The 13210-nt window shown below is 39.3% G+C and overlaps 2 protein-coding genes across 2 annotated transcripts; one reads left to right on the forward strand and one right to left on the reverse strand.

Moving 5' to 3' along the window:
• Positions 1 to 1036: 1036 nt before the first annotated feature.
• Positions 1037 to 6729, reverse strand: ttl (tubulin tyrosine ligase). Its single transcript, XM_008322168.3, has 8 exons — positions 6018 to 6729; positions 5706 to 5881; positions 5357 to 5435; positions 4877 to 5109; positions 4588 to 4723; positions 4232 to 4501; positions 3514 to 3657; positions 1037 to 3253 (listed from the first exon to the last, which is right to left on the reverse strand). Exons 1-8 carry the CDS (start codon positions 6062 to 6064, stop codon positions 3049 to 3051), a joined length of 1290 nt encoding a protein of 429 aa, XP_008320390.1. The 5' UTR covers positions 6065 to 6729; the 3' UTR covers positions 1037 to 3048.
• Positions 6730 to 7423: 694 nt separating this feature from the next.
• Positions 7424 to 10346, forward strand: fignl1 (fidgetin-like 1). The gene is given in 3 exon segments (XM_025061045.1): positions 7424 to 7577; positions 8287 to 9107; positions 9110 to 10346. Coding segments are annotated over 2 exon segments (1959 nt in total). The 5' UTR covers positions 7424 to 7577; positions 8287 to 8303; the 3' UTR covers positions 10265 to 10346.
• Positions 10347 to 13210: the final 2864 nt, after the last annotated feature.

Consider the following 13210-nt stretch of genomic DNA (forward strand, 5'->3'; position numbering starts at 1 on the left):
GTTGAGGGTGCCATCTTGTGGTGGTAACTTTTCTCCTTGGTGTTTTTGTAACCGGAAACATTATTGACTGTTTCAAAGTAAAATCCCAACCTAATGTAAAGTTTAAATGGAGCGTAAGATAGCAAAACATGGAAACAAGAAATCCAAATGTTATCCTTAAAGTAAATAAATAATCTTCAAATAGAACACAAATAGCTTATTAGTCGCAATGGTCTTGTTTTTAACAGTTACTGAAGAATACATATCAGATTTTTGGACTGAATATAGGAAATATTTTCTTTTATTAATCACACATTTCTGTAATCCAGTATCTGTATAACATTATATTTTTATTCTTTACCAAGAGTTTCATGAGATGGTCATCTACATGTATTTGTCTCTGCAGATGTATTTTTAGCCAAGTAGACAAGGTTCAGAAAAATAACCACAACAAATCTTTGGTGATTTCATTATGCTTTAATTCTAGCAGTATTGTTTTTCATGGAGATAATTTTCATGCAAGACATCACCTGAAAAAAGCACAGCAAAGACATTCCCCTGACTATGGAAGTTCTCTATTATCATGTCATCCATTCGAGATGAAGATGTCCAGATTTCATTAACTACAAAAAAGAAAAAATAAAGATAAAAATAAATAGAATTTCATCTTTGATACAGACAAAACAAAATAGAGTACACATTAGAAAATGAGTCCAATGGGCAGAGAAGAACAATGGAAAAGACATCACCGATGAATCCATTTGAAAAGGTTTTAAAATACTGCAAACAAATTTCAATCTAGGGTTTTCAAAATAAAATACTGCAAACAAATTTCAATCTAAACACATAAAGGTGCATTTAGTGCTGGAGGTTCATTGCTTCCCCCCTCAGTCCATATGCAAATTCCTCTAAGGCACCCATCCCTTTGATGGAAAGAAAAAATGCTGACATTTGTAATTTAGAAACAAACAACCATCGCAATACTGTACCTCATTTATCAATGCACACTGGGACTCGATTTTCTACTTGCATTATTATGCTTTAGTATACACTTAGCAATAGCAGGATTTTGAAATTTTGTTTCACAAACTGTACTTTTAGGTTTACAGTGATTTCTGGTACAATTTTTTTTTTAAATGAACAAGGTTGGCTTTGGTCAGGGAAGGCCACAATAATTGGTTATAATAACCTTCAGCCTACTTAACATACTTCATTCTTCAAAGCAAAAAAAACCCAAACAATACACACAATAAAACCACAAACTTAAATGAATGCTACAACAGTGTGCTACAACAATGCAATATGTCACACTGAGAGCCATACACATGCTAATGTAGATAAAAAAAATAATAACACGGAAAATTCAATGACCATCTACACAGAACAGAAATTAAAAGTACACCACAGCGTGTAGCTTCTTTGACCTCTGAGCGACGACAGAGTCCTTTCTAAAAAATTTAGAAAACTACAGATGACACCACAGTATGTGTGTTTTAGTCCAATGTCTGTATGCAGACTATTTTCTTTGGTCATGTGACACAGTTTGCTAACAGAGCCGTGATACAGCAAAGAATGAAGTCAGGTAAATGTATGGTCTCTGCCCAACCAACGTTTACACAGGGTCTAAAAAAATACACTATTAATCAACGACACACTCAGAATAATATGCCCTGCTTTGGTTTCAACAAATCTGCTGCAGTACACAAACTGAAAGACAATATTTCTCTCACCAAAAATAACCACAACACTGGGTAAACAAGAGCAGAAGGTGCGGTTTACGTGCATCAGATTAGACTCAGTTCGAATGAAAAATTGACCATTTACGGCTTAAAAGAAATGCATTGGAAAACGAGTAATATTCAAGGACTAAAACTAGAAGTTATTGGTGTTTTTACAGTAAGTTACAACTACTTCCATAACAAGTGGAGCTATTTCTGATCAGTCTGTAGGGCTTCTCTTTTGCTGATGCAGAGTCATGCCCGACCTTGAAGCAAATTGCATTTGCTTTTCTAAAAGTATTTGTGCTCTGTAAAAAAAACAAAAAAAACAGAGATTTCACAAAAACTCAGTCACATTTGTCTGAACTCAGACTGCCATGGAATATTAATATCATGCGTAAAAACTAAATATACATGTTTGGACACCGAAAAGTAGAGTGTCAGGGAGTGAGAGTGAGTATGACTGATTTAAGACTGATTTGTGTCAAAGACTCAAACAGAGTCCAATCAAACATCAGACGAGGAAGATCAATACCAGTAACAGCATGATTTTGTTGCAGTAAAATGTTTTTTTTTTTCAGCAATACCTTGAATGCTCCTCTTCTCACTGTCATCAGTGATTCTGTCTGCTGCTCTGTCTCTTTTCTATTAGGAAGTGGTTTATTAAACTGCTGCTTAAGTGATAAGAGCTTTACCACAGAAAGGTCCACTGGGATATTACAATAAATTCTACAGTTTTCTACAGATTTTTATTGCCGAGTGTGCCCTTCATTACTGTACACTTGCGTAAACCAACGGAGAAACCCACAAGACAGAGTTCGGGACATTCCTAATGATAATTTAGGGATTATATTAAATTATTACAACAAATAGTTTCTAGTGAGGAACCACTGTCTCATCGCTGAAAGGAAGCCACTAATTGTATATTATTTGACAAATCAACTCGAGTAAAAAAACAAATCTATTGCGAGCAATGGGTTCAAGGACCTGTGGTTAACTGGCAGTCTACTGAAGTGAATGTGGTTGGAAATGTAAGGCACTACAGTCTATCTTAGCAGCATTTCATCATCCGTCAGACTTGTATTTATTTTCTTGGTCAAAGAGAACCTGCTGATGAAACAGAGGCGGGAGTGAACCTCGCAAAGCAACACCGACAACAGCAGCAACACGAGAAACACAGACTGTTACAGAGATCCTCTTCACTTTGCCTGTACTTTTGAGAGAAATGCCTGTTTTTGTGTTGTAAGGAAGGCTAAACCTTTCGGCTTGTGCTGCTTCTCAGATGCACTGGTGACAGAACATAAAGAAGTTTATATTGTGAAGTAGACAATGGGAATATTGGAGTTGGAGCTCAAAGTCGAGTGAAAGGGCCTATGTGAAGAGGTCCCCTCAGTTTGGGTGAGGAGCAGGAGGTGGTGGAAGTGATGAATGCAGAGGAGGGGGAGGAGGAATAAGGAGACGAAGAAGCAGATGAGGAGTCACTGCTGCTGTTTAAGGGAAAGACAGTTGAAATGGCCACGTCCACAATACCTTGACAGAGTTCTGAATACAGTTTCCTGTAGACGGAGAGAAAAACAGCAAGTTAACTGAACATATAATAATAGGTTAATTTTGACTCAATGGAATAATTTTATAATAATAAGCAGGATTGTTTAGTTAGTTCCCTGGTTTGTTCTATTGTTACAATTACAATCTGTCTTTGAAGGTGAGAGAATGCCACAAGTGGCAAAAGGTTGATTTATGTAACTGTTGAAGAGACAGTGTGTAGGAAGAAATACAAAAACGAAACAAATGGAAATGATTGAATGTGACTGACTGGGCACAGGCTGGAGCTCCGTTGATCTCTATGAGCCACACTTTGAAACTTTCATCTACCATGAAATCAAATCCAAAGAGCTGGAAGCTCTGGTAGGACAGGTGTTTGGTGCTGATCGCTGGTTCAATACAAGTCAGACAGCTCCTGTTAAAACACAAAGATTAAAAAGGTCATTTTAGAGCATGATCCAGAAATCTGGCCACTGAGGTAACATCGTTTGAGGTCACCCAGTACTGTTGGAATGACACAGTACTGAAAGTACCTAGTACCTTGAAAAAGGTGTCTTGTAGCCCTGTCCCTGGAATTAATGATTAAGTATTGGGTGAAGTACATTTTTGTATAGTACTACACATTTGATTTGTTTGATCTGTCATCACTTTTCACCAACACAGGTCAATTGTTACAAACCAAAGAGTGGGGTCTGTTTCATCATTACAAGTGTAAAGCAACAAAACCCATTCCCTTAGGAGAGTCAACGAGACTCTCCTCAAAATGACATCTATGAAAAAACACATTGATGAATTATAAAATACTGACTTTTGTTACATTGTACTGATCTCACAGACATAAAGGACAGAGTAACAATTTGTCCCTATATTTCTACCTCTTAACTGCCAATGTTACTGTATAATCAGAACAAGGAGGACAAAAAATCTGCCCACTCGGTCTATTGAAAAAATCAATTTTTTAGGTGCTGGCTAAGAGTAGAAATACGCACTTTATAATATGCTTGATTTGAGGTAATATGGTGGTCTCCAGTGCAACATTGTGACTGTTCATCAGGTACAGCTTGAACTCGTCAAAGAACATCTCGTTGCCTTCCTCATATCGCCCGTAGTTCTGCGAGTGCTCCTGCTGGATGCAGTGGTTAGTCAGGTGACTGGTCATGTCCTGCAGATCAGAGCTGTTGTAAGGCTCTGAGGAGGTCCGCAAAACCCCCTCTCTGTATAAATAGATGTTATATTGATGGTCCACTAGCACCCAGCTCCTGGTGAAAGAAAGGGAAATGGTTTTACAATGGAAGAAACAATAACTCCTGCTCTGTTTTTGTGTGTTAAATACTTAAGGACTTGCCTGATGTCAAACTTCCGGTGTCCAGGCTCAAGGAGTAAAGGTTTCTCCAGATACTTCTGAATAACATGAACCTGTCCCTGATTATCAATGAACTCCAGCAGTTGATTTGCATCATGGGATATCAAAATACCTGCACCTGTGCCAATTAAAAAAACAGAGGTTGTCAGACCTCGCTGTTGTCATTTACCTTTCGCCTTTCACCCAGGACACTGTAAAACTAAATCACATGGTGAGCAAGAGTAGTTATCCTACTTTCAGTACTATATTTAAACAGACAGGCAGTGTTCACCTTTTGCACCAGCAGAAGACTTCGCTATCCACACTGTCCCTTCCCCACTCTCTCTTTTAGAATGATAAGAGGCCAAAAACACCTCACGCTCATCTGTCTTTGGATTGTTCTTCAAATGGCTGAGGCCGTTTTCGGCCGGAGCCACAGGCGTGTTGAGGTTAGTGGGATAGATGATGTAGGATTCTGGGAACCAGTTCACAGAGTCAGACAGCTCTGGTCTGGTCTTTATTAGTCTGAGGAAGCAGAATGGAAATAGTCAGCTAATGCAATCGTCGCTGAATAATTTACGTGCATTATTTAAGTGCATTTGTAGCTTGAACTATGGAAGAACAACACATAAAGGCTTTTTGTTTTTTATGAAGCAGGCACTCACTTAAGAGACACATTTATCCTCCACACACTGTTTTGGTTCCTCTAATTAAGTTTCAGTTTTTTACCTTCCTTTTTGTGCATAGATTTTCCATTAGAAATTATACTCACTTGACCAGGGATGCTTTTCTGCAGAGCTTGTCTGCTCCTCTGTAGTAATTGACCAGCTGTACCAGCCCTGGTTCATGACCTGTTCAGTTAAAGTTAAAGAGTTATTGAATATTTTTGTATAGAAACCCTATGGAGTGAATAGTTTTCAGTTTGGCTCCATATAAGATTAAAGGACACACAACCAAAATAAATTTGGTCTGGCCCAATGATGGACTAATCACATTTTTCCTGACACTGCCAATATTTATGTTTGGAACATTGCAGAGGTTTCAACATTCGGATGTGGCACCAGAATCATGTGAAAAAAAAGTGAAAAATCGAAGCTCTATATGTATATAAGTTAAATTACCTAGGCGTCCAAATGGCAGTCTGTTTCGTTCACCAAGCATCAAGTTGAATCTGGGATTATCCCTTTTCAGCCTCTTCCACTTTCCAGTCGACAGAAGGATTTTGGAAACTTCTGCATAAACGCTGCTGTTGTCATCACGGGAGACGAAGGTGTACATGGGGCTGCTCATAATGCCACTTTAACAAAAAGATTATACAATATAGGGGTTATGCAACAAAAGGGGTCAGTTACTTCACCTTTGCTCTAGCTACTACACTGCCTGCACTGGACAGCAGCACAGAAAATGTTCAGGGTTATCTCCTCTGTCCGTACCATGATGATGATGTTGAGGAGGAGGAGGAGGATGATGAGTCAGACATATCCACTTCAGAAAATCCCAGAAAATGTACAACGGTCCTCTCTTGTCGTCAGTAGCTCAACAGCATGTACCTCCAATGCATAAGAATAACAGTTTCACGTTGGTTCCCACAGGTTCACGTAGGTTACTTCAGAGTCTGCAGACAAGGGTGTGACTGGCTGCTGACTCCCGGGGTTGGTCCTGTCTGATTACATTTACATCCTATCTCCGCTTTTGCCACAGAAACTAACTGTATCTATCTTTAAGATTTCTTTAAGATTTATTAAACGTCCCCCAGCCGCCTTATCCAAGTATTTACAAAGGTAGCCTATTACTCCACAAAAGGCGTCTTTCTTGTTCTTTAAAGCCCAGGAGCCGCTGTCGTCCCCTGTCAATAGCGTCAATTAAAACACTCTTGTGGATAATGTAGTTTGTACATGGTGACGAAATCAGGGGTTAATGGTATTTGACACCTTTTTATCGTTGTATTTGTCGGTACCAACAATTTTAATACACTCTATACTGTACTGTGTAAGTAATAATACAAAAAATACAGCGTTATGTTGTATCGGGGTGTATATTTTGATAGTACTAAACTACATTGTCCAGACAGCAACTCTAGCCGCGACGGAAAACGTCGCAATAACTGCGCCATTGCAGCTTTACGGCACTGATGCCGCCATATTGATCCGGGGTATACTAGAAAGTTGTTTAAATGTTTCACCAACCCAATTTTTTTAGAATTTTATTATTATCATTGTTTGTATAGTTGGGTTACATGAAATTATTTCCATGCCTGAGAAGTAAAACAAATAAATATAATAAATTACTTTTACTCTATATTATTATATATATATATATATATATATATATATGTTGGAAGCACACTTTTATTGCATCAGCAAAACACAATAAACAAAAACACTTTATTCCACAATGTCTATTTCGGTTAAATATATATGATCATTCAGTATATACCCGAACAAAATTTCAAAAGAATTGATAATAGTTCTTATATGACACGTGCAGCTACTATATGAATTGGGCTCTGCTGGCCACAAGATGGCGATATAGACCTCGTTACACTATGGCTACGAATTCCAGGCAGCGGAATAGCTGTTTAAGTTTCACAAAACCGTTTTATTGTTGTTTTATTTATTTGTACATGAACGATAATACATATTTGTTTCTTCACCGAGTCAAAATTAACAATACGTCTTTGGAAGATGCCGATAGCTAAATAAAACACACCACTATAGTGCCAGGACAGGCGTCTCGTTGCTTAACGTGTAATTTATTTGTTGCTTAGACTAAATTCTTTTGGTGGTATTTTGTTCAATGTTGCTCTTTTAATTATAATGCAGCCACACCCAAATCAATATATGACTGTATTATTTCTTTAAAGACAGAGGAAGCGGCCGATTGACGATTGGACCGGAACAGGAAGTTGTCTCGGAGATATAACAAACAGGCGGCGGGAACAACAGAACTGTGAGCAGTGCATCTGTGGTTGTGTGGAGAATATATCAGTCATAGTAAGTGAGGTTTGTCAGTCGTAGTTTTGTGGCTGTGTTCTGTGGGTTTACGTTAGCGGTTTCGGTATAGTGTTCGTTTTGTTAGAACAGTTTAAGGGCAGAACAAGCTGTCAGCATGGCTGTCCTTCATATCATGTCAATACAATGTATTGTGACGACGAGTCCCATTTTTGTCCTGCCTGAATTTAGTCATTGCTTTTTTTTCTGTTTTCTTTTTTTAAAATTTGTGTCATTTTTGGTACAGTTTGAATAATACCCGTTTTTTACCTTTTGGTACAACATTGATTTTCTATATAATCAAATCTTTCCCATAACAACACAATACACATTCGACGCACAATGAACGCAATCTGTTTTTCAGAATCCACGATCTTTACTTTAAAAATATTTGAGCAACTGGAATTCACATACTTTTAAACTCACTCATTATGTCTCAGTCCCATGTATGTTTTGTGCTAGCACTGAAAAAGAAACTTAAATGTAAAACGTAAAGTGACTGGGTTTTATGTTCTATGTACTTAAACAAAGTATAGTTGCATAAGTTTTGTTAAATAGTTTACCTGAATACAATTTTTGACAAATTGAACAATGTTCAGAAATTTGAATTTGAAGGCAATATTTAATGGCAGTTATTTCATGTGTGGTGTGAGTGAGGTGTTTTGACTTTTACTCAGGTTATGTATTTTTAATAAATTCTGTCCCTCATCAGGCTGGAGCAGGCCAGGCATGAGTGGACCACACCTGGACGAATGGCAAAGGAGGTCCTTTGACATTTCATCTGGCAACTGTACACCTGAACAGACGGCAGATGCCCACAGGGCCCACATCCTCTCCATTCAGTATGCATGGGCAAGCGCTCAGCTCTCACAGCCCAGCATGGCCAGCCTGTTCAGTACATACTCGGAGCGCTACGCCGCAGTCCTGGACTCCGATGACCCCAGTACAGGGCTTAACAACTATGCAGACAGTGCACTACATCTGGCCCGCAGTCAGAGGAACTACAGTGTCAAATGGAAGTCCTCCCTGACCATGGAGAATATTCTGGAGCTACCCTGCGTGCAGAAGATGCTGCAGACAGCACCAGGAGGAGGAGGTGGAGGTGGGGCAGGCTCCCTTGTGGCGCAAGCAGATGCTAACATAACTGTGGGACAGGATTGCAAAGGCAGCTCATTTTCCCATGATTCTACACGAGTGAGGTCAGAGACCACAATGTTGAAACCTACAGCACCATTAAAGGCTAGCACTGAGGTTAACAGCAGTGCCAGTGTTCTGGCTAATCATTCTGCAGAGATGCCAAGAGGCTCTGAGGGAATCACTGCTAACACAAACTTATTTCCCCAACCTTTTGCTCGACCACAGTCTGCATTCATCTATCCATCATCAGTTCCTCCACAGGTAAACTCTGGCTCTGCTGCAGCTGCTCAAAACTATCAGGCTCCATTAGCCTCCACATCCAATCCAGCAAAACGTAAGAATTTTTACACTAATAATGTTGGCGATCCGTGCAAAGGGTCTAATGGAAGTCATGCTTTTCTGCTGACCCTCGACCTGGAAGCAATTTCAAATCGGCACGTGAGCAGTTCATCATTGATCAGCAGAAAAAACACACTCATCAGCCGCAGAGAGGCCAGAACTCTGGAATAACGACAACTGTGAAAAAATCTCTGGGTGCTAACAGGCCTCGCGGTGCATCCTCCAAATTTGTGTCACCAATGCCCCGGCAGGATGAAGAAGAAAACGGAGGAAATCGCAATTCTACCCCTGAAAATCAGATAGTGGATGAGCGACTGAAAAACTTTGAGCCAAAGATTGTTGAGCTGATCATGAGTGAGATCATGGATCATGGCCCTCCTGTGGCCTGGGATGACATTGCAGGTCTGCAGTTCGCCAAAACTACTATAAAAGAGATTGTTGTTTGGCCCATGCTTCGACCTGACATCTTCACAGGACTCCGTGGACCACCTAAAGGCATCCTTTTGTTTGGACCCCCAGGAACTGGAAAAACTCTGATAGGAAAATGTATTGCGTGTCAGTCAGGCGCTACCTTCTTCAGCATTAGTGCTTCATCACTCACATCCAAATGGGTTGGCGAAGGGGAAAAGATGGTGCGGGCCTTGTTTGCTATCGCCCGCTGCCACCAACCTGCTGTCATTTTCATCGATGAAATTGACTCTCTGTTATCCCAGCGGACAGACGGGGAGCACGACTCATCGCGTAGGATAAAAACTGAGTTCCTGGTTCAGCTGGATGGAGCTGCCACGGCAGCCGAGGATCGCATCCTGGTGGTAGGTGCCACCAACCGGCCCCAGGAGATAGACGAGGCTGCACGTCGACGTCTGGCTAAAAGGTTGTACATTCCTCTCCCTGAACCAGCTGCGCGACATCAGATTGTAACAAACCTCATGGCTCAAGAGAAGAATTACCTGCAAGAGAACGAACTCGTCAGCATTGTAGCGGCTACGGAGGGCTTCTCTGGGGCCGACATGACTCAGCTGTGTCGAGAGGCAGCACTGGGGCCCATCCGCAGCATCCAGCTCTGTGACATTTCTACCATCACAGCTGAGCAGGTGCGACCCATCCTCTACAGTGACTTTCAAGAGGCCTTGAGGACGGTGCGACCCAGTGTCTCAATGAAGGATTTGGAGTTGTATGATGAGTGGAATAAGACCTTTGGATGTGGCCGCTAAACCTTTCGTTCTATACAAATTACTGATTGTGGAATTTATGTTGGAAATAAAATATTAGAAATTAAAAATGGCATTGACGACCCAAACTGTGTTGAGTGTGTTCATTCTGCTTTCTACAGATTTTTGCCCTTTTTTTGTGGTTCACTGCTACATGGGCTTCACTTTTAAAATTAGAGGCTGCATCACTTTCTTGGGTACTTTTTTTTTTTTTAATTTTAAAATAAATTATTTTTATAGACAAAATGCATCTGGTATTTCAAAGTTTATGGATTCTATTTTACAGTATGTGGTGGCATTCCTTCTTGAGTTTTATCTACGCTCATGTTAATATTTAACATTTGTTGTTTGAGTTGCATTTTACTGCTTAAAGTTGTGGAATTGTATAATGTTGTCCAAACAAACCAGAATTTAAAAACTGCATAATTATCCATTTATTTTATAACCTTAAATTTTCAACACTGGAAAAGTGAGGTGTTGTAATGAGCCTGTCTGTGTGTCTATGTCCGACACAGTACACTACCTTGCTCCTCCACATCTCAACACGAGTGAGGTTTACCAATTCAGATTGTCATGTTTTATGTAGAAATAACCACTAGCGTAACTTTTTGCATTTTCCTGTTTCCGGTGAATTCCACTGAAAACTGCAGCTTCATTAAATTTGAGAACCATCTTTGGGACATTTCGTCCTCTGAGCTAATGTGTGGATGTTGAGCAACACAACTGTGTCCCAGCTTTGATGTTTAAAAGCCCCCAAAACTCGCCTCCCTTCCTGTTGGACAACAGTGGACTCAACAGGAAAATCTTTTACTGCAACACATCCTTTGTGATAGACACGTCAGTTAAGTCTGAGCTGCATTGGTTTAGAACTTCCTCTAATCCTCAGGGTTCAGGTTTAGTCCACAGGCAAGCATCAGGTTTCAGATTACCATAAAAACCAAGTGATATGGCAGTTCTTGTTGAATTGTTTTTTGGGGTTCATTAAGTTCTTGAAAGCATTACTGATTAAAATGCTGATGAAATGTTTTCCTTTCCTGCAAATGAGGAACTGTAGAAGTTAATCATATAGCCACAAATTGCTAAATGAAAATGTCAATTAATAACTAATTTGGCAAGGTTTACTCCATGTACTTTTTACTACAACGTACTATGCTATGCAGTACATTAGTATTTATCTTAATAAATAATTATTTGTAAAAATGTTGCAATCTTGCTAAATAAAAGTTTATGGGGAAAAAATTCAAAATGTTAAAAATGTTAATTTTAGGTTACAAAATACTATTTAAAAAAATCTTAAGCATCAATAAATGCTTTCTAAAATGATAAACTGTCTTATAAATCTCAGAGGCCCCAGAGTAGAGATTATAGGTGTCTTTTCTGCAGCTCATTATAATCCAAATATTGTTGACATTGTTAATCTTTAACATGTAAAATGTCCAGCTGCTCAGGTTAAACTCTGCTGCTGAGGAGGAGCATTAAATGTTGTGCACACATGAAGTGAAATTCTCATGTTTATTTCATGAAGAAAATGCTTGAAATCTGGAACACCATGAAAAAATACTTTCATTTATTTTTCATCTTTTTGTCAAGTCGCTAATAAATGATTCAGATGTGTGTGTCTCTGGCCACTCTATTGAAACTTTGTTGAATTAGCCAACAGTGAAAGCAGCCCCTCCTCGGCCCCCGTCCCCTCTGGGTGTCTCTGAACACCAGGACTCCTCACAGCTGGACTGGGACAGATGCACAGAATTCCTCTGGTGCTGCTGGGATCCGCAGAGTGAGGCCTGAGAACTGTGCCATATGGTGTCGCTTGTCGCTCAATTTGACTGCAGCCGTGTGGCGGCGGTGACGAGGTTGTGTTGTGACAGACGTGCTGATTACACGGTGAACTGAGTGAAAACAAACAAACACCTACACTGTCTGTGGGCCAGATACGCACATCTCACAGCCATTTACCACTGAATATTCAGTATTGTGATAAAAAAAAAAAGATTTAATTACTGGACTACCAGTTAAAATAAATTAGATTCAGAATTATTTTATTTTCTTGAAACTCAAAACATGGGGCATAGAGTCAGTTTACTGTAGTACCATGCAGTTCAACGTTGGTCTGCTTGTTTTATTTTAAGACACCACTTTTGTCAAATAATTTCCATCTATCATCTTAATAACACTGCAGTATGATTTTTAAGTAATACAAAAATATTAATAATTTGTGCCATAGTTCATGTTAATTCCATAGTATTCCAGTAATGCGTAGTTCAGTGTCTTCTTGCCCGGATATAATTTATTTACTGTAAGTAGGTCATTACTTTGGATGTATTTCAATATCAGGGACAAAGACAGGAGCTGGACTTAATGTAGAATTTGAACTGTTACATATACAAGCAATTTAATAAATCAGCTGGTGATGCACAGTAGTGATGAATACGCTAGTACCGTAACGCTAATAAACTAATTTTTCCTCTCAGTTTCATATACCATGGATAAAGTTTACAGAAAGTCACTTTATTTGCATCCTTATTTATCCACCATAGTGTTTCTTAATCTGTTTATTCACACATTTGTTAAACTGACACTTACTGTTTTTAACAGTAATGCGCTATTAGTGTGAAAGCTCTGCTCACTTTCTGTTCAGTTGGCTGGGTTAACTATGAAGAAAGTTTTGTTTTATTAATGTTTTGTTTTTAGTGTCATTTTTATTGATGTGAAGTTGAAGAAACAAAGAAAATGTTTATTTATATTATCTCTTAATTGTGTGAAAAAATCCCATTTATAAACATCACATTTTGGATCTCGCGCTCCAAGGTACAGCATGGATGAGTGACATCTTGTTGGCCAACTACAAGTTGTATAGTTTGGATTTGTCGTATTATCAGGGAGATGTCAGTCAAGTGGCTGAAAGCAGAAGTGAGATTTGGGATACAGGCAGGGCCAGAGCTGATTGGT

This window comes from Cynoglossus semilaevis, chromosome 12 (genome assembly GCF_000523025.1).
Source record: "Cynoglossus semilaevis isolate Cse_v1.0 chromosome 12, Cse_v1.0, whole genome shotgun sequence".
Taxonomy (NCBI): Eukaryota; Metazoa; Chordata; class Actinopteri; order Pleuronectiformes; family Cynoglossidae; genus Cynoglossus; species Cynoglossus semilaevis.

Excerpts from the sequence above, each read along its gene's own strand:
- ttl (XM_008322168.3), bottom strand. The coding sequence starts at position 6,064 with ATGTCTGACTCATCATCCTCCTCCTCCTCCTCAACATCATCATCATG. Across the intron at positions 5,436-5,705 it reads ACTGCCATTTGGACGCCTAG|GTCATGAACCAGGGCTGGTA; the intron begins GTAATTTAACTT and ends TTAACTGAACAG. Across the intron at positions 3,254-3,513 it reads GGAGCTCCAGCCTGTGCCCA|GAAACTGTATTCAGAACTCT; the intron begins GTCAGTCACATT and ends CTCCGTCTACAG.